Source organism: Phocoena sinus, chromosome 10 (assembly GCF_008692025.1).
Source record: "Phocoena sinus isolate mPhoSin1 chromosome 10, mPhoSin1.pri, whole genome shotgun sequence".
Lineage (NCBI taxonomy): Eukaryota > Metazoa > Chordata > Mammalia > Artiodactyla > Phocoenidae > Phocoena > Phocoena sinus.
This window is the reverse complement of record NC_045772.1, coordinates 61,993,165-62,021,155: the sequence shown is the minus strand read 5'-3', so window position 1 is coordinate 62,021,155 and position 27,991 is coordinate 61,993,165. Positions and strand designations below refer to the sequence as shown.

General features: G+C 58.5%; 1 protein-coding gene across 18 annotated transcripts; it reads left to right on the top strand.

Annotated features, from left to right (window-relative positions):
- Positions 1-330: 330 nt before the first annotated feature.
- Positions 331-21,425, top strand: NR4A1 (nuclear receptor subfamily 4 group A member 1). 18 transcript variants are annotated; one of them, XM_032645393.1, is made up of 10 exons: positions 331-689; positions 2,987-3,091; positions 4,468-4,587; positions 6,537-6,643; positions 16,269-17,131; positions 17,940-18,069; positions 18,377-18,528; positions 18,870-19,072; positions 19,159-19,337; positions 20,606-21,425. In XM_032645393.1, exons 5-10 carry the CDS (start codon positions 16,271-16,273, stop codon positions 20,860-20,862), a joined length of 1,782 nt encoding a protein of 593 aa, XP_032501284.1. In that variant the 5' UTR covers positions 331-689; positions 2,987-3,091; positions 4,468-4,587; positions 6,537-6,643; positions 16,269-16,270; the 3' UTR covers positions 20,863-21,425. The 18 variants fall into 18 exon arrangements, with proteins under 18 accessions (XP_032501284.1, XP_032501289.1, XP_032501285.1 ...); XM_032645398.1 differs by having other exon boundaries at positions 4,414-4,587; XM_032645394.1 differs by having other exon boundaries at positions 4,129-4,587.
- The last annotated feature ends 6,566 nt before the right edge of the window (positions 21,426-27,991 follow it).

Genomic DNA, 27,991 nt, shown 5'->3' with positions numbered 1-27,991 from the left:
GCGGGGGCGGGGGGCGCGGTCGCGGCCGGAACTGGGGGCCGGGGGGGGGGTCCCCGGGGGCGGGGGGCGCGGGGCCGCGGTGGCGCGGCTGCAGGAGCGCGAGGCGGCGGCGGCGGAACAGTGGGGCCCCCCGCGCGGCGTCCGCGATCCCCGGCCGCCCGGCCATGGGCGCTCCTACGCTGCCGAGCCGCTCCCCGCCGGCGGGGGCGCGACCCCGGAAGGCGGGGGCGGCGAGGCGAGCCAGGCGAGTCGGGCAAGGGCAGGGGGCCGGGGGGGGGGGGTTCCGGGGGCCCCGGGAAGGGTGCGGTCTGCGCGGGTGCGTGGCGGGGGTCGGGGCCGCGCCGGGAGTCCCGCTTGGAGACCGGGGGGCGTGGGGGCAGGGACTGGATTCCCGGCGGAACCGGCTACATCCGAGTCAGCCCCCGAGTGTGGCGGCCAGCACTTTCTCGCCCCAGCCCGCCAAGGGTGGGGTTTGGCCCGCGAGGGGCGCTGGAAGTGGCCAGGCCAGAGGAATTCCTTCCATTTCCCCGCTGGCTTCCAGGAGTTAGGGAGCTCGGCTGCCAGGACGCGGAGCCGGGAGGGACCAGAGTTGCCCGGTGCAACCCCTTCGTGGGACTGAGCTGAGAAGCCGAGCCTGGAGAGGGTCTCGTGGAGTCAGGAGCGGACCTGGGATTAGAAGTGCTGCAGAGGTGGCATCTCCAGTGGTTTCCAGTGGAGTGATAATTTGGGTTGGGGGCTAGTATTAGGGGTGTGCTGGGAAAAGGAAGGCTGGGCAGAGGTAGGTGGATTGAGAATAGTTATGCCCAAAGTGTGCTGATGTAGTAGGAGGCTTCAGTGGTGACTTCAGGCTTGGTCCTAGACCCACACCAAGTGAATTGTTTGAAGACTTGAAAGGGAAGCCAGCCGACTCTTTGTAGTGACCTAGAGGTGAGAGGAATGACAATGACAAATGTATAGTACGGTAAAGCCAAGATTCCAAGCGATGGCAGCCAGGCAGAAGGATGGACCAAGTCTAGCAGGATGGATGAGACTGATTATGAACGTTGAGGCCTGTGCTGGAGTTAAGAAAATTAGCTGAGAGGTTCAACCCAGCAACTCAGGCCCTGGAGCTTCCCACTGGCTCTCTGGTGTTGGCTGTCAAATTGCTCTGTGCCCACTAAGCAGGTCCAAGGAGGGAAGGGGGTTGCCTGACCCTGGGCTCCCTGGTTGGGCTCCCTGGGTTCTAATCCTAGCTTTGTCACTTCCTAGCTGTGTGACCTTGGACAGGTTGCTTAACATTTCTGTGCCTTAGTTTCCTCCTTGTTAAAACGTTCATAATAAGAATAATGCTTTTCTCACAGTGTTGTGAGGCTAAAATGAGAACATGAGTGTAAAGTGCTTAGTGATATGTTTAGCACATGGTGTTCAACAAATATTAGCTGCTGTTGTTATTGTTGGTAATAGTAATATGCCCATTTCTGGGTGGGGACATTGGCCAATGCAGAGTTTATGCCATCAAGAAGCCACCAGGGCGGCAGAGGGTCTGTCATTCATTTCGTGTCGCAAGGAGTTCAAGTAAGAAAAGACTCAGTTGATAGGAGGGAGGAGAAGGAGGTTTTAGGTGGGTTCATGCGGGGCTGGGGGCTCCTGTGTCAGTCGTGACTCAACATAGGAGGGAACCCTTGGAGTTTGGGTCTGCCCCCAAGTGGAGGGGACAGCTCCTTAGCTGCAGTGTTCTCCCTGCCTCCTTCCAGGTGACTGGCTGACCCTCCTCCTAAACCCTTCCTGAGGCAAGCACGTCTGAGTCCCCCTCTCCCGCATTCCACAAATACTTAACTGAGCACCTATTAGTACCGTGCTCTGGTTTGGAGACTGAACTCTGCAGCAGTTGAGAGACACGCAAACAAACGCACAGCATTAGTCCTATGGCGATGATAAAAATAGGTTCATGTGGCGGGGTGGGAGTGGAGGTGAAATGGGAATGGAAACCTGATTGATGAGAAGGTACTAGCCACACAGATATCGCAGGCGGTGACTTTCCTGGCAGAAGGAACAGCCAATGCAGAGGCTCTGCGTGGGGAAAGAGAGCCCATGGGGCTGGAGCACAGCAGGGAAGGGGAGCTGGAGAGCAGGGGCTGGGTGCTGAAGTCTGGCCTGAGGCGCCCACTTCCTTTGCGGGGGAATCCCTTTCTCCTCCTCCAAGCCCACTCAGCCCCTGGTTTGTCCTCTGCACAGGGCTGACTGTAACCAATCTTGATTCATTCCTGCGTCTAACCTCCTGGGGCCCGGGGATCTTGATTTGCTGCTTCTTGGATCTCCCACTGTTTGAGGCTCACTGTCTGGCTCACAGTAGGCCCTCAGTAAATGCTTGTGGAATGACTGTTGAGGATGGGATTTTGATGGAGGGCAGGAGATGGGATCAGATGCCTGCTCTAAGATGTTGTGAATCACTTTCTGGGCACCAACTGGATCCCCGACTCTGACCCCTGTTCTCAGATATAGGGTCTTCCTGGGCACTCAGGTTGGGCCTGGCTGTGGTAAGAGGCGTTTGGCCCTCCCTACCCTTTGTCCTCAGCTGTGGGCTGGAAGGGAGAAAAGGGAAGGTTGGTGGAGTCGGGGATGGGGGGAGGCTAGGGCATGACCGCAGACCGTTTCTGGGGTACGGGAAGATGACAGGGTCACTCTGGGAAGCAGGTGTAGGCTGTGGGCTGGGCCAGGTTTGCAGCCTGGTTTTGCCTTCTGTGTGGGGTTGGACTCCCTCCAGATGATCCAGACCGCCTCCCCCTTCTTCATGCCCTGCTCCCCATTATACCCACAGGGATATCGGGGTGCTAATAGCTCTGTAAGAGGAGAATCTGGGTACCATGGGCTAGAGGAACTCCCCTAAGCCTGTGGACCCTGGGACAGAGGTTAGGAGGGTGAAGGAGTCCATCACCTACCCTCTGGGACCCCTCCTCCTCACTCCCTCTACCTGCCACCGTAGAAGCATCTACTTCTCTTTTCTCAGATCTCATCGGCCTGAAGGGCATCCTGATAACCAGGGAAGATCACGCCTTGTCTGGTCCTGCCCTCACCTTGGGGCCCAGTCAAGAGAGGAGAGGGCTGAGTAAGGGTAGGAAAAGGGAAGGAGAGGAGTGGGGTCTGCGTTGCCCTGGCTGAAGGCTTTGGCACCAGCAGGGTTGGGGAGAGCTTGAAGAGGCTGGAGGGGTGGCACGCACAGGTGGCTCTGGAAGTAGAGGCCAGGTGCCCAGAAGTGGCTTGGAATAGGAACCAGGGTCTGGGGTTAGCTTTTATGTGTCATCATTCAATTTCTCCTAATAATGATAGCACTTGTGTGTATCCAGCACTGTTTTAAGTCCTTTACACATATGAGCTCATTTTAAGCCGGCTGGTAACCTTATGGTTGTTAATTTTAGAGATGTCAATTACAGATTCTCTTCTTTTTTTTTAGACTTATTTATTTATTTATTATTTATTTTTTGGCTGCATTGGGTCTTCGTTGCTGCATGCGGGCTTTCTCTAGTCGCAGCGAGCGGGGGCTACTCTTTGTTGCGGTGCACGGGCTGCTCATTGTGGTAGCTTCTCTTGTAGCAGAGCACGGGCTCTACACGCGGACTTCAGTAGTTGCAGCATGTGGGCTCAGTAGTTGTGGCTCGCAGGTTCTGGAGCGCAGCCTCAGTAGTTGTGGTGCACGGGCTTAGTTGCTTCACGGTATGTGGGATCTTCCCGGACCAGGGCTTGAACCCGTGTCCCCTGCGTTAGCAGGCGGATTCTTAACCACTGCACCACCAGGGAGGTCCCACAGATTGTCATTTTCACAGATGAGTAACAGAGAAGTTATGTAACTTGCCTAAGGTTACAAGTGATGGAGCCAGGATCTGAACCCAGGCAACAGGGATGCAGCATCCATGCTCTTAACCACTCTACCCCAAGCTGGACCTTCCAGTTTTGTGACTGGAATCCCTTCAGAGAGGATTTCCTGAGAGTCCGCATGGCTCAGATTAGAAGGCTGGGCTGCCTAGAGATGGGGGCATGGAGCCCTTGCTCTGCAGCCTCTGAAGCTTTGGGGGCCAAGTTGGAGACCCTTAAAGGAGAGAGGGGTATTCTGCTCTGTCCTCACAATAGCTCCCTTTTCTCTGCCTACAACAGGCCCTTTTGTGCACATCAGGGAGCTGAAAGCTGGATTGAGGTACCCGCCTCCCCCCAGGAGTGGGGTGTGAGGCTGAGGAGCTGTGTCTCCAGGGCCCTGAGATGCCCCAGACACTGTCGGCAGCTCCTGGCCACACCCCACGTTCCCAAGTGCTGTTTGCTTGCGGTGTGGGCCCCCAGCCTCTGACGCCCAGCTCACGGAGGTCCTTGGGCTGCCTTGTCCCCCTTCATGGCCCGGGTCCTGCTTCTGTTCCCACTCCTGTTTTCTGGCTGTGCTGTCTCCAGGGAATGGTCCCGCTAGCTGGTTTCTCCTCTCTCGCGTGGACTCTCCCTCTGCAGGCCTCCACTGTGGACAGAGGCCAGCCCCAGCCCCTCCCTGGTGTCGGCGCCTTCTGCCAGGCCCCGAAGGCCCGAGGGATGGTCGAGTGTTGTTCGAGGACTGTTGGTCCATCCAGAGTGGTGAGTGCCCTGCTGTTGCCCCTTGTACGTCCCCGGGGCCCTTGAGCAGGTGGCTGGGGGGCTGAGGTGGGTGTGGAGCTGCCTGAAGCGGATGTGGTTTGGGGGATGGAGGGGGAAGCCCTGCAGAGGCGGTGGGCGAGGTGCTGCTTAGCATGGGGAGATCTGATTTCTTCAGTGGTGGGGGTAACGCGGGGGCAGGGAAGGGGGGAAGCCTGACTTTCTTGGCAGGACAGACCGGGGGGCTCTGGGCGTGGGTGTCATGGGGTTGTCGGGGATGACAGCTGCTCCCAGGGCAGCGTGTGCCTCGTTCCGGGAAGCTGATGGGGTGGGGTTGTGTAGCTCAAGGCCAGGCTGGGAGTCTAGCGGGGCAGACCTGGGGGATGGGAAGCTGCCTTGTTCCTAGGGTGTAGACACTGTACCAGGGGAGTGCATGTAGGGAAACTTGGACCACCCCTTGCCTCTGAAAGGGTGATGACTGCCCCCTTCTGTGGTGGGCCTGTAGGTCCTGTGGGGTCTGGTATGGAGTGGTGGCTCTATGAATGGGGAGGATCTTGCTGACCAAGGGCAGGGACAGACCCTTCACTATTCATCCAACATCCCTGAGAGGGAAAGTCTCAGACTTGTGGCCATGGCCAGAGAAATCCGTGGCCGTCTAGCTCCCCTCCTCTCCTTATGGATGAAGAAACTGAGTTAGAGAGGGGACAAGGCACTTTTCAAGGTCCTACATGGAGGACGTGTAGACCCAAGCTCAGAATCCAGGTCTTCTGGATTCTGGGCAAGCCCAGTGGCCTGGTCAGCTGCTGGAGGACACACCTTCCTTGCCTGAAGATGCCTCCAGAGAAGACACAAGCTGATCTGTGGGTGAGGGGTGGAGTGTGGGAATGGGATTCCCACCAGGCCTTTCCTTGGGGACATGAGGTACTGGGGCGGGGTCAAGCGTACATAGTCCTGGTCACCGTGTTTACCGGAGAGAGCTGGAGTTCAGCTTGGCGCCCTGGGCAGGGACCGTCTTATTCCCTTCTTCCTTGCCCAGAAACGAGGGTCATCTCTGAGCAGCACCCCTTTCGGGCCTTGAGAGATCCCCAGATGAAGCAGGAGCTGGCTTAGTATCCCACCCTGGACCCCCAAACTCTGTTGCCTCTTGTGGAGTTGGTGCTCGAGGTGCAGAGAGTCCCAGAGAGGTGGCTGGGATGGGGAGGATGGGCTGCCCAGCCCTCCAAGCCTGGAGGGAAGGAGGGAAAGCCCTGGGAAGCAGGGCCTCCTGTTCCGGGGGCTGCGCTGGGTATGCACCTGGCCTCTTGCTGGCAGCAGGCACTGTGCCACCAACCTCGGGCTGGGGCAGGGAGAGGAATTACTGTAAGTGGAAGAGGCAGGTGTCCCTGGTCAGCTGGACTCGGGAAGCACGTGAGTGAAGATGACAGCAGCAGCCGGGTGTCTTTCCCTCCTCTCAGCCCCCACCTCTGCCCTTAGGTCAGACGCGGCCTGCTGAGTGCCTAGCCTTCCCTTTGGGTACCCAGTGGCTCCTGGGGCCAGAATTCCTTGCGGTCAGTCCGTTGTCTGGGTGAGGGTGGTGATTGGGTGGAATTCCCATGCCAGAGGTGCTGCCAAGGCCACCGTGAGTGCTGCCAGTGGGGGCTCCATGAGTGCTAGAGCTGCTGGTCCTGTGACGTGGGCACCTGTCTGCCAGGCCCGGGCATGGGCCCAGGGTCACGCTCATGCCAGGGCTCCCGTCAGCTGACTATTTGAGGCTCTTGCTGACCTGGGCCAAAGTCAGGCCTCAGCCAAGAGGGCCCTGAGGCAGCTCCCCCTGCCCCCAGAGGCCAGCTCTGGTTTCAGCTATATAAACAGAGGAGGACATGCTGGCTTGGAGGCCGCTCCATGTCCTGAGTCCACTCAGCCGGTGCACAGCCTCGGACGGGCTGACTGGGCGGTCACGTCTCTTCCCGCAGGGCTTCCTGAGGCCACCGGGAAGAGTCCCCAACCAATCCCGGGATTCTCCCTTGGTGCAGTTGTCCAGGCCCTCAGAGAATCAAAGCAGATCGTGTGGAGGAAGCTGGTGAGTCTTAGGAATGGGGAAACCGAGGCACAGGGGCTGGGCTGTGTGCATCTTTTTCCATTGTGACCGTCCTCACTGTGGTTTCTTTGGCCTCCAGAGGGGGAGGGGCGGAGGAGGAAGCAGGGGTGGCCGACCCTCCCGAGGGATGAGAGTAAAGGCCTGATGGCACTTGGATGACGGGAGTTGGACTTGGACCCCTTTGTGGTTGAGAACCAGGCGACGAGGAAATAGGTGATGCCGCCTGTCTCCTTCCTCAGAGATTTGCAACAGGGTCTTCCGTCCTCCTGTCCTGTTGACCCGGCCTGGACAACACTGGTCTGCTCAGGCTGGGGAGGGATGCTGGAGTGAGCTGGGTGTCAGTCAGGTACCTCAGCACTTGTCCTTGAGTAGGGTCCCTGGCCCCCCAGCTGGTTGGGACTTGGGGTCTGAACTTGTGGATTGACGTCCCTGAGCCCGCCCTCGGCCCCTGCCCTGCCCTACTTGCCTGGCTTCCCACCTGGTTTGGTGCCTGAGAAGCTGGACTGGAGCTAGGCTTGGCAAGTCCGCCAACCGGCTTGCCACAAGCACGCTTCCCGGGAGCCGGGCCAGGGGCTCGGGCCGGCATGGAATAAGCGGAGCTCCTTACGTGGGAGGCTGTGTGCTCTCCTTCTTGGTTCTTGAAAAAAAAATTTTTCCCTTTCTGAACGTGAGTCTTTAAACGAATCCAGAGCCTGTGACTAAAAATACTTTAACAATAGGAAAATGCATCAGTCTTTCCGGCTGGGCCTCGTTATCAGAGGGTTTTTATTTTGGAAGTTGAAATTTTGCCCAGGGAGGCTGGGTGGAGACCTTGGGCAGGCACAGGGGAATTTGGTGGGTTGCTGATGTTGTGCGAGGTGGTGGGAGACCCCCCTAGGGTGGGGGAGAGAAGAGCTGGCCAGGAGCTGAGCAGACTGAGGGGCATGGAAGGAGATTTTTTTTTTTTGGGCTGTGTTGGGTCTCCGTTGCTGCGCACGGGCTTTTCTCTAGTTGTGGCGAGTGGGGGCTACTTTTGGTTGCGGTGCATGGCTTCTCTTGTTGCGGGCTCTAGGCGCACGGGCTTCAGTAGTCGTGGCACGTGGGCTCAGTAGTTGTGGCTCACAGGCTCTAGAGCTCAGGCTCAGTAGTTGTGGCGTACAGGCTTAGTTGCTCTGCAGCATGTGGGATCTTCCCGGAGCAGGGCTCGAACCCGTGTCCCCTGCATTGGCAGGCGATTCTTAACCGCTGCGCCACCAGGGAAGCCAATGGAAGGGGATTTGAGGAGGCTACAAATGAGGCGTGGGTCGACTCTTCCCAGAGGACCTCCATGATCTTGTCTGTGTTTTCCAGCTCTGTCTGGAGGTTCCTCCTGAAGTCTGATCTTGTTGCTTTATGTTGTACGTGGATTCCTTCTGGCCTGATAGCAGGCTGGGGGTTGAGAAGTCACTGGACTGGAAATGACCTCTGTGGAGAGAGGTCTGACCTGCTCAGGTAACCAGCTCTCTTCAGAGTATCAGTTGAGCACTTGCTGCATACAGTCGGGAATTTTCCTGGTGCTGGGTGGAGCCACATCTCTGGGCATACTCTCATTTCCTTTCACGCAGCCCTGGAGAGGGAGAGGTGGGGATGGGGGTACTATTTATCTCTGGGTCTTGAAGAAGGAGGGTGCTGGCTCCCCAGTCGAGCTGACGGCGCTGGTGTCTCCTTTCTGTGCCTGCCTCAGGATCCTGCTGCGGGTCCCTAGAGCCCCAGCCCCCAGACAGTGCTCCCATTTCACTGTGAGCCTCCCCCTTCCGTTAGTGACTTGAATTCTAACAGCACCGGGACTAGCGATGTTGTCAGCATTGGGCAGATGAGGAAACGGTCCGAAGAGGGCAAGGGACTGGCCCCGGGTCACGCACCAGGCTTGCTGGCTCCAGGTCAAAGATGCCTCTGAGAGTTCCTTTATCTTTTGCCTCTGCTGGGGCTGGGGTGAGAAGTGGAGGGCGGAGGCTGACCCGCCCATGTCCTTGGGAGCCTGTTTTCCTGGGAGGTAACAACACGTGTGGTCGTGGCAGGGCCTGGACAAGGGCTAGAAGATCAGACCCGGGCCTGCCCCTACATCCCCAGTTCCCAGAGCTGTCTGTGGAAGCCCCCTGGGGCAGTAGGCAGAGCTTCCCTGCCCACCGCACAAATCCCCCTGCCTGCTGCCAGGGCAGGAAGAGGAAGTGGCCGGGTCGGGCCTGGTGATAGGTCCTGGGGCTAAGGTGGGGAAGCTGGGGTGGGGGGTGGGGGGGAGGAGGCAAAGCTCACTCCCTCTGCCTACCCTGTGGGAAGGGTGTGGAGGCCCACGGGTGAGGATGATCTTGGCGAAAGTAGGGCAACTTCCTGCCCTTTGCTCAGCAGGGGCAGGGGCCAGCCTGAGGTGGGCGGGGCAGCGTGGGAAAGGGGCTGTGCAGTTCCACTTCCTCCGTCTCCTATTTACCCACCGTCTTGGCTGGGGGACGATGGTGTACTTTGGCTGCCCATTTGCGGCCTGCCCTGGGCTACTTACTGTTGAGAATGCATGAAGGGGCCTCCTGCCAAGGTGGGAGAGACAGGGCCTTGCCCTCCCGTTCACACACTGGTTGTCGGGGGAGGGATGGCCTGAGCACGAGAGTCCCCGAGCCCCACAAGATTTGACTAGCAGGGGCCAGGCCCGAGCTGAGTGGTTTGGAAAACATACTGCGGGAGGACCCCTTTCTGATGTCAGATGCTGCAACCTCTCCTAACCGTAGCTGTGCTCTTGAGTATGTGTCGATAGAACAAATAACGTAATGAGAAACAGCCACTGTTTCTCTGTGATTTCAGTGAACTCCAGCAGCATCTGCGTCCATTTGAATAAATATGTCTCTCCCATTTAGGTGTGGCTATTTCTGGAAATAAACTTTTCTTTCTGAAAGTATAACATACATACAGAAAAGCATAAATCACAGACGTGAAATCTTCAGAGCATCGAGTGTGATGACCCTTCCATACTGAGCACACCCCGGTGACCACCGTTCAGACTAGGAACTTGGGACGCTTCCAGCGCCCCCCAGAGACGCCCTCGTAGGCGCTGCTGTTTCCAGCCTATAGGCCTTGTGCGTACCAGCTCTGTGGTGCACTTGTAAGAATCAAGGCTCGTGGGGCCAGAAGCCAGAGCTCTGGAGTTCAGAGTTGAGGGCAGTGGGTCTAGCACAGAACTGGGAGTTCAGGGAGTCTGATTCCTGGCCCCTAAGCCTCCTCCTCATTTATAAAATGTAGGTGGTAATTCCAAACGTAGACGGTTAGGGAGAGGGTTAAGTGGAAGAATCCACGTGAAGTGCCCTAAGCCGAGGGTCTGACCCTTCATTGGTATTCCTCACTCCCCCTACCCCCAAACCCTCCAGTGAGAAGGTACTTATTATTAAGAGTTAGGCTGGTCCAGGAGGATGTTATGAGCTGAAGTCTTAGAGGATGAGTAGGGTTAGAATAGAAGGAAGAGGAACAGTGTGCCCAGTGGGTGGTGGGAAGGTTTAGCCCAAGGTCTTTATATTGGGGCAGCGGGGATCCTGGGGGTGGTGAGGGTAGATCGGTGGGCTGTGCTGTGCTGTGCGAGCCTGACCTTGGGCAGCTGTCTCGTCTCCAGCACAGCATCTTTCCCTGCCCTTCCTGTGTTATCATGGCCCTGCTTTACCTTCTGGTCCTCACCTCTAGTTTCGGATACCTCTGCCATCATTACCTGTCTCTTTCCGACCCTTACCTACCCCACAATGAGCTGTTCACTCTGCCCTTGCTCCTAAAGGTTGGGCTTAGTGGGGTCCCTTGGAGTCTCCGTCCAGTCTTCGACCAGCTTATGCTCCAGGTCTCCCAAAGTCTGCATCAGTTATGCCTTTTCAAGAGTTCCACCTTGGCCAGATTCCGCCTCAGAGCCCCAGGCCACCCTCCCTGGAGGGCATCTGGCCAGCAGGGATGAAGCCTGAGGTCCCCAAGCCCCTCTCGCCTCTCCCCTCTCTGTCTTAGGCTAGGTGCTCCCCGGGTGTGTTCCTACAGAGGGACTGCCTTTTTCTCCTTATTTACTTATTTTCAGAGTGTAGTGTGTTCCAAGCCCCCAGCATCCCCCACCTCCACAAGCATGGCCAAGTGGCAGCTGCTGTTGTCTCTTCCACCCTCTGCCTTTGGGGCAGCAAGACTGCAACCTCCGAACCTGCAATCTCCCACGGAGATGGGGCCTGGGCTGCAGGCACAAATCTGGAGGCTGGATGCTGAGACGTGGAGATTTAGACTGGGGACCCGGACAGCTCCTCACCACACTTGAGTTCCCTGGGGCTCCTGGTTGGGCCTCCCCATGGGAAAGGTAGGGGATGGTCTGTGTTGCTCTTTACAGATGGAAAGTGGTGGGGAAAAAAGGGGGTGGTAGGGCTCAAGGCCAAGTCAGCTTTCAAAGGGCCATTAAGGCTGCAGCTAATATACCTTTTCTTGTCTCTTTTTTTCTTTTGCTGATGAGTTTTGGAGGGAAGAACATTGGCCTGGCTAATCATCTTTTGCTAACATATTAGAATTGTTTTTATTTTCTGAGGAAGGCCCTGCTGGGCTGGGTTGGGGGGCTAGGTGGGGAAACCAGCCCATGACCCAGCTGGGTTAGTTTCACCAGCCCGGACTTGTTTGTGCCTCTGAGCGAGGTGCAGCTCTTCTGGGAGCCCTTGGGTCCTAATCTGCAAAATGGGAAGACATGAATTATATTCGTGGTTTCAAACCAGTTTTAAGCTGTGGAATCCTTTTTATCCAAGTAATATCTTCTGCAAAAGCCCAAGACAAAGGAAAACAAGACTTTGGCTAAACGTCATCCTGCCCACACTTCATCTTCACGCAGGTGGCCGTTGAAGCGTGTTTAGAAGATGTTTTAGCAAAGGCCAGAGCTCTCTGAAGACTGGTCCATGTTGAGACTGCGGGCTGCAATGGGGGAGCTATGCTAGGTTCTGACCGGATCACCGAATGATGCTGGTGTTACATGAAGACTGCTCCTTCCGTGGTGGACAGTAGGGTTTGGAAAGAGGAGGCAGGCTGGTGAAGGGGCAGTCTCTTAATGGACGTGGGCAAGGAGAAGGGAGAAGGGGAGGTCGCTGGCCTCAGTCAGCTCGTCTGCTGCCTTCAGGCACCAGTGAGGCGTGGGCTCTGGCTGGCAATTAGGAACGGAGGATCCAAGAGAAGTTCCAAAATAGAATTTCAGGAAAAAGTGAAAAGTAGCATGTGGGGCATCGGGAGCAGAGATGGGTGGCAGGCAGGGAGTGCAGAGATGGCAAGCTCTGTCTGGAACGGGTGACGTTTGAGGTGCTGGTGGGACCTTTGAGTGGACAGAAGTGGGGGCTGGAGAGCAGGGTGTGGGAAACCTGAGACGGAGGTGAGAGTGGAAGTGAGGAGCAGGAAGTGCCTCAAGGGTAGAGGAAAGTGCTGTTGGGTGACCAGGGGAGGCCAGAGTGGGGTCCGTGGGCGCAAGCTCAGCGTGGAGAGGGGAGAGGGGGAGGGGTGTGGGGAGGGGCTCTCTTCTTCTAAATATTAGCCTTTTCTTCCTTTCTCTCCCACCTAGCAGGCGAGGGCTCCCGGGAAGGCTGCAGGTGGGAACTCCTCGATCATGGACAGCGGAGGTTGTGAAGGGATCCCCTAGACATGTAGTCAGGTTCCACCCCAGTGTGCCATCACCTTGCTCTGTGACCTTGAGCAAGTGCCATTATTTTTCTGAGCCTGTTTATTTATAAAATGGGGAAGAGTCGGCACAGCTTCGAAAAGATTTCTCAGGCTCCACCCGGTTCTGAAATTCTGTAATTTCCCAACTAGAGTGCTTTCACCCTGTCAGGGACTGGGGAGGGTAGTGGTGAGAAATCAACTTCAGCTGTGAGGCACAGCCAGTTGGCCTGTCTTGGGCTTGGCGAATCCCTGCCCTCCGGAAGGTACTTTGCATGAGAAATTGGGGGGAGGGAATAAGTGTGTGTGTGTGTGTGTGTGTGTGTGTGTGTGTGTGTGTGTGTGTGACAGCCCGAGACCCCGCTGGGGAAGAAGGGTCAAGTGCAGTGGCAGCGCCTTGGGCTGAGGTGGGGGGCGCAGGTTCCCCGGGGTGAGTCCCTGAGTTGCCCGCCCCAGCCCTAGGCCTTCCCCGGGCCCGCTGGAAGGGCTGGGGAGGGTGCAAAAGCGGAGCCGGGCGCGTTCGTGGCTCCCGGGAGCCGCCGGAGGGTGAGGAGCTCCTCGTCCGGGGAAGCCCCGCAGCCACGGCGCTAGAGCACCCTTTTCTCGGGCTCTGGCCCTCGGGCTGCTTATTTCGGCTCCAGGGCCCCGGGCCGGTGCTGGGTCCTGCCGGAGGAGCCCCGCGAATCCGCGAGCTGCTATTTTTAGCTGGCGCAGAGGGCGAGAGGGGACTATTTATAGATCAAACGATCCGCGCTCCCTGCGTCAATGGAACCCCGCGTGCGTCACGCGCGCAGACATTCCAGGCCCCCCCTCTCGCCCCGCCCCCTCGGGCTCCCCGTCCCCGTGCCTACCCCTGGCCACCTCCCGCCGGAACCGCGCCGCCCCCCGCGCCCTTGTATGGCCAAAGCTCGCCCGGCCGCGTGCGTCAGTGGCGCCCCCGCCCCTCCCCGTGCGTCACGGAGCGCTTAAGAGCAGGGTCCGGCGCGGCCGGGAGTCCCAGTGGTGGAGGCTGCGAAAGTTGGGGGAGTGTGCAGGACCGCGGGAGAGCACGCGGGACCGGGCTGCGACTTGGGGCGCCGGTCCTGGGCACGGGGAGCAGGAGCCAACCGGGTAGGTGACCCCCGGGAAGCGTGCATCTCCACAGAGCTCTGTTTTGTGTTGGGGGGCTTGCTGCATGAAGGAGATGGGTGTTCGCGCGGGCAGAAAGGGTGTTTTAGGGTCAGCATGAAGGAGGGCGGGAGTAGGATGCAGTTCTGGCGTTGGGGGTTAGCGGTTGGAACGGGATGAGGACTCAGATCGGACTGGAGTTTACTGAGCGCTGTGTGTGTGTGTGTGTGTGTGTGTGTGTGTGTGTATGTGTGTATGTATGTGTGTGGCGGGGGCGGGGGGGGCCATGTCCGTGCAAGGTGGAAGCCACAGAGGGTTAGGTTGGCGCCAGCAGTGGGGACCTGTTCAGTAGGAGACTGGCTAGAATTCAGTCTCCCAGGGTCCTTTAGTGGGCACCGGGCGCCTGGGACTTTGTTGCTGGTTGGGGTCTCAGTACAGTGTGCGCGGGGGAGAAGGTGCACAGAGCTTGGGCTGCTGGGATGTATCTGACTCCTACCAGGATTGAATTTCCAAAAGGGTCTCCTTCTTCCCAGCTTGTCAGCTCGCACCCCAGCCCTTAGTTGTTAGTTGTTTTCTTAACACTTTAGAGGCTGTGGCTTAGTTTGTGGTGACCCTCAGCTGGAAGTTTCTCCCTGGATTATCTAGGAGAGGTCTAGATTGTTGAGGTCAGCATTGGCTGAACTGTGCAGGGGGTGCTGCTGTGTGTTGGAATATAGGAGTCTTCTCACCGGCAGGAGCAAGGTCTCTGGAAGCGTAGGGAAGATTGTTTTTACTGTAGCTTGGATCTGCGTCTGTCTGTGTGTGTGAGAGAGAGAAAGAGAGAGGGAGAGAGGGAGGGAGAGTGGTGGAAAGCGTCATCCTTCGGGATCCTTGGTAGGCAGTTGCTAATGTTGCATTCTCTGGTGTGGTACCACCTAGAGGATACCACCCCTGCCCCACTCCCGCCTTAGTCTATGTTGGATCATACAGGTAGGGTGCAGCCTGAGGCTTGTTTAGCACAACAGGTGCAAACCACAGTGTTGCCAGGACCCGCCTGAAGCTGGATTCTCCTTGCTCCCTCCTTCAACCCCGCCTCTTCCTTCTCCCTGTGCTTCCGCCAAAGGCTAGATGTAGGTCCATATCTTGTGTCATTAAGTACCTGCATGAAGGCAGGAGTGGGGGTAGTTTGGTGGGGATTGATCCGGATGTGGGACGTCCACGTGGAGAAACGGGATTTGAATAAGGCTGGAACGCCCAGCCCAACCCTGTGTAGCTGCTGCCTCTTTTCCTCCACCCAAACCCATCCCTGCCCAGGCTGTCGTAGCGCAGGCAGACGTGGCCACCCTTACCTCTTGCAGGTGCTCAGTGCCTCTGGACGGGTGCCACTGGGTGGGTGGGGCCAGAGTTTCTGGGGGCCCTGTTGTCTGGGTTGGTTGTGGGAGTGTCAGGTCAGGGGTGGAGCTGCCCTGTCCAGGGCCCAAGGAGGTGGGAGAAAGGCTAGAACCAGAGGACTCCCTGGGCTCTGGCCAGGAGGTGATGCCAGCCTTGGCCCCCTCCTGCTGTCCCCCTTGACTATGGCACGCTTTGCTTCAGCTTGCTTTCTTACCCAGCCTCCCTCCCTCACTGATGAGGCCAGGGTCACGGAGACCCCCAAGCCAGGAGGCGGGATGGGGAACTGTCCCGGAGCCTCCCCTGCGTTAGTTTTTGACTTGTCTGCGAACTTAGGGTTCCCCCCCCGAATGGTGCTCCATCTGCTCCTTCAGGCTCCTCAGGTTTGGGACAGGGTGTAACCACCTTTGCCCGAGCTCCTGGTTTCTTCAGGGCACAGAACTCTTTAGCGGAGGGACCCGGGCTTCCGACACTCACCAGCAGGCTCCTCCTCTTCCCTGCACAGCCATCTCCAGTCTCCTGGACTCTTGGGTGTTCTCATAAAAACAACAGGGGGAGACACTTTGGGGGTAGCAGAGGAATTCCTCTTCAGGACCTCTCCTGGAAGTCCAGGGGCTGCTTTCTCCCTCACGCTCCCCCTTACAGCGTCCGGCCTTTAAAGGTCTGGAGCCGGGTTACCTGATCCCTTGGGGAGCTGGGGACTGGGTAGGGAGGCCGGGCTCCCTTTCTCTTTGCTTCTGGGAGCATCCCAGGCAGTGTAGAGTGGGTGCCTGTCCCCAGATGGCAGGACTGGGGTGCGCGTGGGATCTGCAGCCTTTGCTCAGTACGTAGGGTGGGGACGGGTGGGGGTGGGGGTGGAGGGGCACAGGCTCACTGCTGCTTACGCTGCTTTCGTAGGCAACTGGGCCTTCACTCCCAGCTCCTCTTCCATTTGCAGGATGTCCTTCAGCCCAGGCACTGGCACTGTGTGGGGAGGAGGAGAGGGGGTTTGGGAGAGGCTGGGCCATGCCTGGGAATATTCCCAGAAGTGCCAGGTTGGAGGAACAACATATCTGCTCCCGGGACTGGGCTCAGGCCTTGCCTGGCTGCCTCTCCCACCCACCCTTCTCCCAGCCCCCACCCATGCCTTACCCAGTAAGGGAGGGGCAGGGGGCTGGAAGAACACAGCTTTCCCCTGTTCCAGCAGAGAAATGCTGGCTGGATGCCTTCCCTAGGGTTCCCAGGCTGCCTGGGGTGTGGCTGGCCTTCCGACTTGAGCCCACTCTTGCTGGGCCATTGCCCAGGGGCTTTGTGACATGGAGGTCGAGACGGTGCTCTGGCCGGGGGCCAGGATTCCTGGGTTCTGTGGTGGGCTGTGGCCCTAACGCCTCGTGTCCCATGTCTGGCTGGGACTCCTGCCACCTGGCAACTCAGGGGCCTATACTTAGAGGTCAGGCCTCAGGCTTCTCTCACTGACTCCCCCTCTCCCCACCCTCTGCTCTTCCTTCTCCAGAGATGCCCTGTATCCAAGCCCAGTATGGGACACCAGCATCAAGCCCAGGACCCCGTGACCCCCTGACCCCTGAGCTCAGCAAGCCCACCATGGACCTGGCCAGCCCTGAGGCGGCCCCCACTGTCCCCACTGCCTTGCCCAGCTTCAGCACCTTCATGGACGGCTACATGGGGGAGTTTGACACCTTCCTGTACCAGCTGCCGGGAACAGCCCAGCCGTGCTCCTCGGCCTCCTCCTCGGCCTCCTCCACATCTTCATCGTCAGCCACCTCCCCTGCCTCCGCTTCGTTCAAGTTCGAGGACTTCCAGGTGTTCGGCTGCTACCCCGGCACCCTGAGCGGCCCTCTCGACGAGACCCTGTCCTCCAGCGGCTCCGACTACTATGGCAGCCCCTGCTCAGCCCCATCACCGTCCACGCCCAGCTTCCAGCCGCCACAGCTCTCTCCCTGGGACGGCTCCTTTGGCCCCTTCTCGCCCAGCCAGACTTATGAAGGCATGCGGGCATGGACAGAGCAGCTGCCCAAGGCTTCTGGGCACCCCCAGCCGCTGACCTTCTTTTCCTTCAGCCCTCCCACCGGCCCCAGTCCCAGCCTGGCTCAAAGCCCCCTGAAGCTGTTCCCCTCGCAGGCTGCCCACCAGCTGGGGGAGGGAGAGAGCTATTCCATGCCAACAGCGTTCCCAGGCCTGGTGCCCGCTTCCTCACACCTTGATGGCTTGGGGATGGTGGACGTGCCCGTGACCTCAGCCAAGGCCCGGAGTGGGGCTCCGGGTGGAAGCGAGGGCCGCTGTGCTGTGTGTGGGGACAACGCCTCTTGCCAGCATTATGGTGTCCGCACCTGCGAGGGCTGCAAGGGCTTCTTCAAGGTACTGGGCTGCCCGGGGGGTAGCTTTTTATGAGAGGTGGGACAGGCTGCTCTCTTACCCCAGCGGGGTCTGTGGTGGCTTGCCTTGGGTTCTCCTCCCAACAAGTTCTGCTCTTTAAGCAGAGGGCAGGCCTGCCAGGTGGGCTACTGTCCTGGGAGCAGGGAGCTGGGACCTTTTCATGCTGGGACTGGGGCTGTAGAGTTATGGAGGGAGGGATGAGAGCTGGGCAGAGGGTGCGGGCTGCAGGGGTACCCACGAGGGGAAGTTCAGTGGCCAGCCTCTAGCTTTCCTCTGCCTGGCCTCCCCCCACTCAAGGTCCTGGTGGGAAGGGGGGCCCCAGGCACTCGTGTTCCTGGCGCAAGATGAAAGGATCTGAGAAGAGGGCTTGGTGCTTGAGGGCTGGGGGCGGACTTGGGAACAGGCTGTGTGTTTGTCCCAGTGCTGGCTGCCTGCTTCGCCTCCCATCCCCACCCCCAGACCCTCCTCAGCCCTCTCGTGTCTGCCCCAGGGAAGGGGCAGGCGGACGCAGGCACGTTAAGAAGTACCAGCTGCTGGGGAGCCCCGAGCCCCTAATCTTGTGTCCTGAGGGTGAGGCCGAACCCTCCCCCAGTGTCCCCAAGACTTTTCTCTTCCTTCCCCCACCCATCCATCTCTCCCTCCCCTGCCACCCAAATGTTAGAAAAATAGCTGTGAACAGAGAGCGCTTTTGTCTGTGATGGCAGTAGGATCTGGTCGCTTCCCTCCCCTGGGCTCCCCCCATCCCCACGCTCTGACAGCGTGTTCCGTGTTGCCCCCCCCCCCCGCCCAGCGCACAGTGCAGAAAAATGCCAAGTACATCTGCCTGGCTAACAAGGACTGCCCTGTGGACAAGAGACGGCGAAACCGCTGTCAGTTCTGCCGCTTCCAGAAGTGCCTGGCTGTGGGCATGGTGAAGGAAGGTGGGTGGCGGGCACAGGCCCAGTGGGGCAGCGGCGGGCCTGAGTGGGGTGGGGCCGGCAGAGTCCCCCAGACACTTGTTCTGGTGGGCCGCAGGGGAGGGCAGGCCTGGGCCCTACTTCCTCCCCGACCTCTGGTCCACCTGCCTGCCTTGTGGTGGGGGAGGTCCCTGCAGCGTCCCCTGGGTCTCAGGGGCTCTAGGTCCTTGCACTTGGGGTTGCTGCCCAGCACTGCTGTGCACGGCTTGGGCTGAGAGGCCCTTCCCTGGGTCCCTTCCTCCCTTGCTCACCCTTGCCCATTTCTCTGCAGTTGTCCGCACAGACAGCCTGAAGGGGCGGCGGGGGCGGCTCCCTTCAAAGCCCAAGCAGCCCCCGGATGCCTCCCCTGCGAATCTCCTCACCTCCCTGGTCCGGGCACACCTGGACTCGGGGCCCAGCACTTCCAAACTGGACTACTCCAAGGTGAGGCCCCGCCTACCCCACATTCCGCGCTTTCCTGCACATTAGAAAAGCCCCCCGCCCCAACGCCCAGTTCCACAAATTGAAAAGAGAGGAGGCTCCTCCAGGCTGACCAGATGGGAAAATGTACCCCTTTGGGCAGTGGCCAATTAGAAAAACGTGCTCCTTCCAGCAGCTGTGGCCCTGGGTTAATATGTGAGAGTTGGCAAGCAAGTGTGGGCGGAATCTCAGCTCCACTCTCATCCCCGGGATCTGACCTCCAGGGGAGGGCGCGTCATGGCCGTACGTGGTGGCCTTGGTGCGGGGCTTTTTCTGGGGTCTGACCCCGCCAGGCCGCCTCCTAGTTCCAGGAGCTGGTGCTGCCCCACTTGGGGAAGGAGGATGCCGGGGACGTGCAGCAGTTCTACGACCTGCTTTCGGGTTCCCTGGAGGTTATCCGCAAGTGGGCTGAGAAGATCCCCGGCTTTGCCGAGCTGTCCCCCGGGGACCAGGACCTGCTGCTGGAGTCGGCCTTCCTGGAGCTCTTCATCCTCCGCCTGGCCTACCGGTGAGCTTCCAGCTGTCTGCTCCCCCCTCACCTTGCCGCCCTGCCCTCAAGCCCCTCTGACTGGTGTCTGCATCCCTGCCCACCAGGTCTAAGCCGGCTGAGGGGAAGCTCATCTTCTGCTCGGGCCTGGTGCTGCACCGGCTGCAGTGTGCCCGTGGCTTCGGGGACTGGATCGACAGCATCCTGGCCTTCTCTCGCTCCCTGCACAGCTTGGTCGTCGACGTCCCTGCTTTTGCCTGCCTCTCTGCCCTCGTCCTTATCACAGGTGGGTGGCTAGTTCCACAGACCTGGGGAGATGGGGAGGACCTGAGGGCCTGGCCCTGGATGGGTGGGCATCTGGCGCGAGGGTGATTAGATGCAGAGAGGGGTAAGCATGGCTCAGGGCAACACAGCTGGCAGGTGGCAGAGCCAGGCTTCGGGCCCAGCTGTGGCTGACTGCAAACCAAGCCAGCCTGTGAGTTATCCCAGAGGACCACAGATCCTGATCGTGTAGGTGTCATGTGTGGCCTAAAGTTTGGGTTTGTTTTTGAAATCTTAATCATGTTGCACACAGGAAGTTTTTACAAATGGAGCATGTGTACATAAACAGCACCTAGATCAAGAAACAGACGTGGGCTTCCCCGGTGGCGCAGTGGTTGGGAGTCCGCCTGCCGATGCAGGGGACACGGGTTCGTGCCCCGGGCTGGGAGGATCCCACGTGCCGCGGAGCGGCTGGGCCCGTGAGCCATGGCCGCTGAGCCTGCGCGTCCGGAGCCTGTGCTCCGCAACGGGAGAGGCCACAGCAGTGAGAGGCCCGCGTACCGCAAAAAAAAAAAAAAAAAAAAGAAACAGACATGACCGGGACACCAGAACCTCTCCTTGTGCCCCCTTCCTGTCATCAGTTCCCCAAAAGGTGGCTGCCACCCCGACTGCTAATAGCACAGATTAGCTGTGCTTGTTGTATACTTTAAATATAATTATGCAGGATGGAGTTTTTGGCATTAAATGCAGAGGTTTTCGGGTCTCTTTATTTTTTAAAGCACCGGAATCTGCCCCCACCTCTTCTTCACTTCATTTTTTGAACTGAAATTTCGCAAAGCTACACAGGGCAAAAAACTGTAGGACAAGATCTGAGGCCTCTAGGCTGCAGAGAGAGTGTGGTGGGTTTTGAGGCCTGCTTTCCCTGGAGGTGGCCTCCGAAACACTGCTGCTCAGACCCAGGGCTTCTCACAAACAGTCTGGGGGGAGAAAAACCAAAAACCAAAAGCGACACTGGCCTCGTCAGAAAACCTGTGTAGGGTTTTATTTCCTTTTTGCGACCTTAGGCAAGTCATTTAGCCTCTCTGGGCCTCACTGTGTCACTTGGAAGATGAGGATAATGAACGTTGCTCCTTGCTAGGCTTCTGCTGGGGCTCAGAAGCGGGCTCCTGTGCTTTTGCAGTGCAGAGGGCTGTGGGGCCTGGTCACTGGCGGCCGTTCCAGAGACCTGGGAGAGGCCGGGGAGAGGGGCGTCTGCTCCTCAGCTGTGCAGCTAATCCTGCACCTTCCCCGCAGACCGGCACGGGCTGCAGGAGCCTTGCAGGGTAGAGGAGCTGCAGAACCGCATCGCCAGCTGCCTGAAGGAGCACGTCTCGGCCGAGGCAGGCGAGCCTCAGCCCGCCAGCTGCCTGTCACGCCTGCTGGGCAAGCTGCCCGAGCTGCGGACCCTGTGCACCCAGGGCCTGCAGCGCATCTTCTACCTCAAGCTGGAGGACTTGGTGCCCCCTCCGCCCATCGTCGAGAAGATCTTTATGGACACGCTGCCCTTCTGACCCCAGCCCGGGAACACGCGTGCACTCTGTGTGCACGCTCATACGCCACCCCACGTGCCTTTAGCCCACGGCCCACGGACCCCTGGAGCACCACCCCTCAGCCTGGGCCTGAGCTGCAGACTGGCCGCCCCGCCCCGCCACCTGCTCTGGGAGGTCGGCAGGGAGTTCATGCCCTGGGGGAGGGGGATGCGTTCACAGGGGTGACCCTTACTATTTGTCTTACCCCCCAGCCCAGCCCTGGTCTTTATGTTTTTGTAAGATAAAACCGTTTTTAACACACATACCGCCGTGCTGTAAATAAGCCGAATGCTGCTGTAAATACAGGAAGGAAGAGGTTGAGGTGGGAGTGGGGTTTGGGAGGGAGGGACGGGCCCCCACCAGCCTCCTCCTACTTGCTCTCTCTTCCCGCCCTCCTTCCATGTGTACATAGACTCACTCTAGGAGGAAGACAAGTGACAGATTCTGACATTTATATTTGTGTATTTTCCTGGATTTATAGTATGTGTCTTTTCTGATTAATATATTTAATATATTGAATAAAAAATAGACGTGTAGCTGAAGCTAGGATCCTGTCTCTCTCTGACACTCTTCCCCCATACCACCCATCCCCCAAATGGCATGAGAGGCAGGGGTGTCACCCATAAATCTTGGATGTTACCAACCTGAGCTTACTGGCCTCAGTTTACTCATTTGTAAAAGGTGGAAAGAATCGCACCTGCTTCATGGGGTTGTTATGCAAAGCACTGAGACTACTTTCCCACACGGAGAAAGCTTCTGGGAAGCAGGCCTGGCTCGTGGATGGGGCCTGCGCCTGGAGACTGATTCATCCAGGGATAAGAGCACCGGCTTTGGCTGTAAGTTCCTAACCTGGGGTGATGGCCTCTGATTCGGCTTCCACATCTGTAACGCAGGGAGGAGGGCATTCCCCACCTCACCTGGCTGCTGGGATTGCGAGGGTGTGGGTGTGGTGCTCACCGTAGGGCTGGGTACAAGGCAGCTCAGGATGGTGATAGCAGCTATCATTACTCAGTATAAGTTTTCTTCCCATCGCCATTTTCAATATTTCTCCCCACGCGTCTAGCACCCCCTTGGCAAGGAAACTGTTCTGAGGTCCCTACCTGTACCCAAATACCCCCACGTAGGTTCTCCATCCCCCAAGCCCATCAGATGCTTAGCTGGCTTAAAATGTAAATTCCTAGGAACTTCCCTGGCGGCGCAGTGGTTAAGAATCCATCTGCCAACGCAGGGGACACGGGTTTGATCCCCGGTCGGGGAAGATCCCACATGCCGCGGCGCAACTAAGTCCGTGCACCACAACTACTGAGCCCGCGTGCCACAACTACTGAAGCCCGTGCGCCTAGAGCCTGTGCTCCGCCACAAGAGAAGCCACTGCAATGAGAAGCCCGCACACTGCAACGAAGAGTAGCCCCCACTTGCCGCAACTAGAGAAAACCTGCATGCAGCAACAAAGACCCAATGCAACCAAAAGTAAATAAAATTGATCTTTAAAAAACAAACAAACAGGGGCTCCCCTGGTGGTGCAGTGGTTGAGAGTCCGCCTGCCGATGCAGGGGACACGGGTTCGTGCCCCGGTCTGGGAGGATCCCACATGCCGCGGAGCGGCTGGGCCCGTGAGCCATGGCCGCTGAGCCTGCGCGTCCGGAGCCTGTCCTCCGCGACGGGAGAGGCCACAGCAGTGAGAGGCCCGCGTACCGCAAAAAAAAAACAACAAATTCCTAGGCTCTACCCCGAAGACTCGGATTTGATGGGGTGGGGCTCATGGAGCTCTACTTTTACCCAGCACCCAGGTGTTGGTGAGGCTGGAGGCCTGGAGGCCACTCTTTCGAGAAACATGAACGTAGCCTGACCCTAACCCGAGGCCCAAGGTAGCCACGCGGGGTCCGGCCCCTTTCCCTGCTCTCAGTGCCCTTCCAGCCTCATGACCCAGCAGGGCCCTTGGCCCAGGACCCCTGAACCTCTACCTCCACAGCCCCTAGGAACTGGCTGGATGAGGGCAGCCCCTGCTGGATAGAAGTCGACCAAAATAGGGCTCTGCTTTGCAGTAGGACCGAATCAAGGGCCTTCCCTGGTGCTCCAGCCCCAGGCTGCAGGTTCCCCAAGCAGTCCCCAGCCACCTGCCCTCGCTCAGGTTCTGTTCTGAACGGTCCATGTGGGGTGGGCTGGGGAGTCCTGGGCCCTGTGCATGATGACTGCCACGGCCAGCAGTGTGCGGACTGCCAAGCGTGCATCCCTGGCACCCCTGCCAGAGCTCGTGAGTGAGCCTGTGTCACAGCACCAGCACCTGGCAAGGCGGGGCTGGGGGTGGGGTGGTTGGGAGATCTGCTTCTGTTCTCAGCCCTACCCCAGCTCCACGCTGCTCTCTGAGAAGCCCCTCTTCCTCACTGAGGCTTCGTTTCCTATCTGTTCCACGCGGAGTTGAGTCTGATGGCAGTACTCTGCTTAGGAGCAGGGCTTGCTGGGAAGTCCCCCACCAGCTGTGGCTGGACTGAGTCCCTCTCCCTCTGAATCACTCTTTGGCAAAGACAGATGTGGAGCACAGGGCAGGCCCCTGGGGAAAGCAAAAGGTGTTTGAGGAAGGGCCAGGGGTCGGGAATGGGCCGGGGCAGTGGAGAATCTTGGTCCCTATAGATATCTAGGCCCCATAGTGATGACAGTAGCTACCACATATTATGATTTATCATCCACCAAGTTCCTTTCATATGGTATTTGTTACTTCTAGCCCTCGGTACCACACTGTAAGGAAAGCGTGCAACACAGCAGAGGGGTAAAGAGCGAGGACCCCGGAACCAGACTACCCGGCTTTAAATCTTGGCTCCAGCTCTTCCTAGCTGTGCAATTTTGGGCAAGTCACTTTACCTCTCTGTGCCTCAGTGTTTTCATCTATAAATGGGGAAATTAGTTGTACCTATTTCACAAAGTTGCTAATAGTGATTACATGAATGAATGTACACAAAGTGTTTCCAACAGTGTCTGCCTTGTAGCAGGCACCCAATAAGTAATAGCTATTGTTTTTACCAAAGAGGAGAATTCATTTCAGAGGAAAGGAAATGACTCTCCCAAGGTCACTTGACTTCTAAGTGGCTGAGCTGCATGGGTCTAACTACTTAACCACTAGGTCTCCCTGTCCTTGTAAATGAAAGAAGCTCCATGGATGGTGGCTCTTTTCCAGGAAATCTGGCAATTGGGGTACGGGGTGGGGGGCTGATTTCTCCAGCCCTGCCCCGCCCTGCCCCGCCCAAGGGCTGGAGCCTGCAGGCAGGCCTTTTCTTTCCAACCAGCAACTGGAAGAACTGGCCTCTGAGTCTTGCTAGGGGCCAGGAGGGCGAACAAGGGGGCATTGAGCCTGGTGGGGCCTCACAATGGCCGCTCTGTCCCCGCGGCCCGGGGGCTGGGCCGTTTCCGTTGGGGACAATAGTCAAAAGGCAGTGACGCCGGCAGGGCCTGGAATCCCAGGCGGGATTTTCCAAGGCCTCAAATCCCGCTGTTTGTCCTCACAGGAGACCCAGGAAGCCTACCTCCCTGTCTCCCAGCACCCCACCCACGCAGGGCCCTGTGCCCAGAGGCCCTGGCCCCCTCCCCAGTCTGGGGGTGGCTCGGTGACTGGGGCCATAGCTCTGAGGTCTAGGCTCTGAGCAGGGGCCGATGGCCCTTCACGGGGGCCTGGGATGGGGGAAACTGTGCTATACCCGGACGTGGTTATGGAGCTGGTTGGTGAGGGTCGGCCTCAAGGAAGTAGAGAAGCTTTTGAAGGTCACAGGCAACCAGCCGGTACTTGAGCTGTACGATACCGCACGGTTGCTCTGAGTGTCCACGCGCCGGGCTGGGTGGTAGCCGGCTCTGTGGCTGCAGAGGGAAGCTTGTGAGAGCCTGTCAGAGGTGGGAGGCTGCTGTGTGGTGGCTGGACAGTCCGCAGGTCGAGTGACGTCCTTCCGCGGCCGTGAGGCAGCTGTGTTGGGCCTGTTCTGGTTGAGGGGAGTGCTGTGTCCCCCTCACGTGAGAGTTGGGTCTGAGGATTCCCAGCGTGTTTTAGCTTAAATCTGGACGAGCCCCAGCCCCACCGAGCCCCTGACTTTAGCAGTGACCCCAGGGCTGCTGGGCCTTCTCAGAACGTGAGGCTGAAGGGGTACGCCTCCGTCCGTCCGCCTTGCTTCCCTGTCCGGGCCTGGCCTTGCAGCCCCACAGCTCAGCTGGCGGCTGCTCTGCTCTCCCTGGAGCCCCAAACCGCTGCTTCTCTCTGCTTCAGGCTCAGGCCGCTGCCAGCCCTGCCCTGGCCCCTGGGCTGGGGGCTGATTGGGTAAGGCCTAGGCTGCCTAGTGGGACTTGGAAATGTCCAGCCTCCTGTGGGAAGGGCAGGAAGGAGTGCAAGGCTGAGGAAGCCCCCCTCCACCCCCTCAATATCCCCTTCCCCACACAGCCAGGGACATTCTGAGGGCGGGAGGCACATTCCAGGGTCCCCAGCTGGACTCTGAAGGCTCTGGGGCCCTGGAGGCTCTGGCCTTGGTGTCTGCCTCCCGTCCCCCACCCCTAGGCCCATGCTCCAGCCATCCTGCCCACCACCCTGGTTCCCCTTTGCCTCCTGCTGGGCCCTGACCCTGCCAGACCAGGGGGGCCACTTGAGGTCTCCTCAAGGTCTCACCCAGGTGCTGGCTCAGGACCATAAATCATGCCAGCTGGGCTGTGAGGGCCTGGGGTGGCAGCTGGCTGGGGAGGGGAGTGCAGGGGGGGCCTGTCTTGGTACGTGCTGCGTTAGCAGGGAGCAGTGCCCAGCTGCGAGCCGGGCGGGCAGGGTGCTGACCGCCGCTGCCCTAGTCAAGGAACATCAGAGGGAAAGGGCCGCCACCCGGGGAGCCCAGCCTTGGGGTATCCCAAGCAGCAGACCTGGACCCCATCCCAGGTAACTGGGGTACCATGAGGATAGCTACAGAGGTGACCCCACCCGATAGGAAACCTGGGACAGAAAAGCAGCCCCCCAGGAGTAGGTGGAGAGACTCCCTTACCGAGGGTGGGTAAACAGCTATCCTTTTTCTTTTGCAAGGATAGCCTCACAGAATCCTCTGCCCCAAAGAACAACAGATATGCACACACCTCCCAAAGGAACAGAGGCACAGGCCTCGCAGGAAGGAGAGATTGACCCCTTACCCCGGCAGGACACAGAAATAAAGCACCACCCCAACTTGGTCAGAGAGACAAATACGTAGATCTTCTCAGAGAAGGAGACACACCACCCTTCCCCATCACAGAAGGACAGAGCCCCATGTGTCCCAGGGGAAAGGGCAGCAGATGTGCCACCTCCCACCCCGCCCAGGTCTAGAGGCTGCCTGATGAGACTGGGCTGGAGGCCACCTCTTCCTCATGCTCTCTGCCACTCTCTCATCCGCCCAGCCGTTTCCTCTGCCTGGGAAGAGGTGGGGCTGGGAGTGACATCCAGAAAGGGTGGGAGGTGGAGCAACCCCTGCCCAGGATCCCAGGGGGCAGATGTCAGAGGGGACAGCTGGTCCTCATGGCCCCTGTGGCTTGGCTCGGATTAGAGGGTCAGCGGGCAGGGTGCTGGCTACACAGCCAAGCCGGCCGCTGTCAGGGGCCCCCAGCCTGACGTCAGTCCCTCTCATTGTTGCTGCAGAGGCTTGAGTCACTCCCTGTGACGCACTGGGGTCGGCTCTGGAGCGGTTGGGGGTGGCCTGCAGGGCCAGCTTCAGGGCTCAGCTCTCCCCTGGGCGCAGTAGGATGGGGTGGGGCCGTCCGAGGCCACACTCGCCATGGGAAGCCAGCTGCCTACTCCCAAGGTCTTGGGTTGGCCTTCGAGGTCCCTCCACAAAGGCTTTGCTGCAGACGTGCCTCAGAGGGCCTTCGCCAGTCGCCTGTCTGACTGGCTGGCCGTGACTCTGGCTGAGAAGTCAGCTCCCTATGTCCCGGCCTGTCCTGCCTCAGAATTCTCAGTTCCCACCCTCAGCCCTCAGTGAGACCTCTTTCTCCAACTCTTTTCTGTCTCCTTCTCCAGGAAGCCTCTCCAGCATAATTCCCTGTAGCCCCACTTCTTCCTGGAATTGCCAAGCCCCCTTCTTGTCCGTCTCCTCAGGTTGCTGTTGTGTGCTCTCTGCAGTTGTCTTGGTTTTCCACTGGCGCCCAGTCACCTCCCAGCTTGCTGAGAGCAGGGCTTGGGACTCCTCTTCACTCTGAATGTGTCACTTTCTCTTCCGGGCCACAGGCCTCTTTCTGGGATGACAGCAGTGGCTTCCATCCTGGCCCCTGCAAAACCTGCCGCCATTTTTCATACCATTAGTTGTGTTTTCTCACCCAGGGGCAACTTCTGGTCCATTTCCTCTGTGAGACTCTGAGTTCCTGGAGGGCCAGGATTGTGACTTGTCCCCCTTGGTAGGACATCGGCCTGGCGTGGGGACAGTCACGCAGGTGTGGCATGATTGAATGATTCCATCTGGGTCATCAGGAGTAGTGGCATAGGACGGGAGAATTCACTCCACGCAGCCTCATTTTTTTGGGCTGAGACCCTTGCTCCCTGACAGGACCACCCAGATGTGTGTAGGACTCAGGGTCAGAGTTGCAACGAGAATGGCCCTGTAAGGATTCAGGGAGGTACGAGGAGGCAAGAACTGGCCAGTGTCTGGATGTGAGATAAGATAGGTGAGGGGGCTCAGGCAGGAAAGGCTCCAGGGACAAGGTGAGGTGTGGAGGGAGGAGAGTGGGTAAAAAGACTGGCAGAATGAGGAAGGAGTAGCTGTGTAGCTTTGGCAAGTGTATTAGTCAGGGTTTTCCAGAGAAAGAGATCCAATAGGATGTGTATATATAGAAAGAGATTTATTATGAGGAATTGGCTCATGTGATTATGGGAGCTGATAGGTCCCAAGATCTACAGCCAGCAAGCTGGAGATCCAGGAGAGCCGATGGTGCGATTTCAAACGCGGGCCCCGGAGGAGTGGATAGTTCACTTCAAGTCTGATGTCCCATCTTGAAAGCAGTCAGGGAGGGTCAGAACCTTTTATTCTATCCAGGCCTTCAACTGATTGGATGGGGCCCACCCTCCTTAGGGAAGGTAATCTGCTTTACTAAGTCTGCATTCAAATGTTAATCTCTTCCAGAAAGACCCTCACAG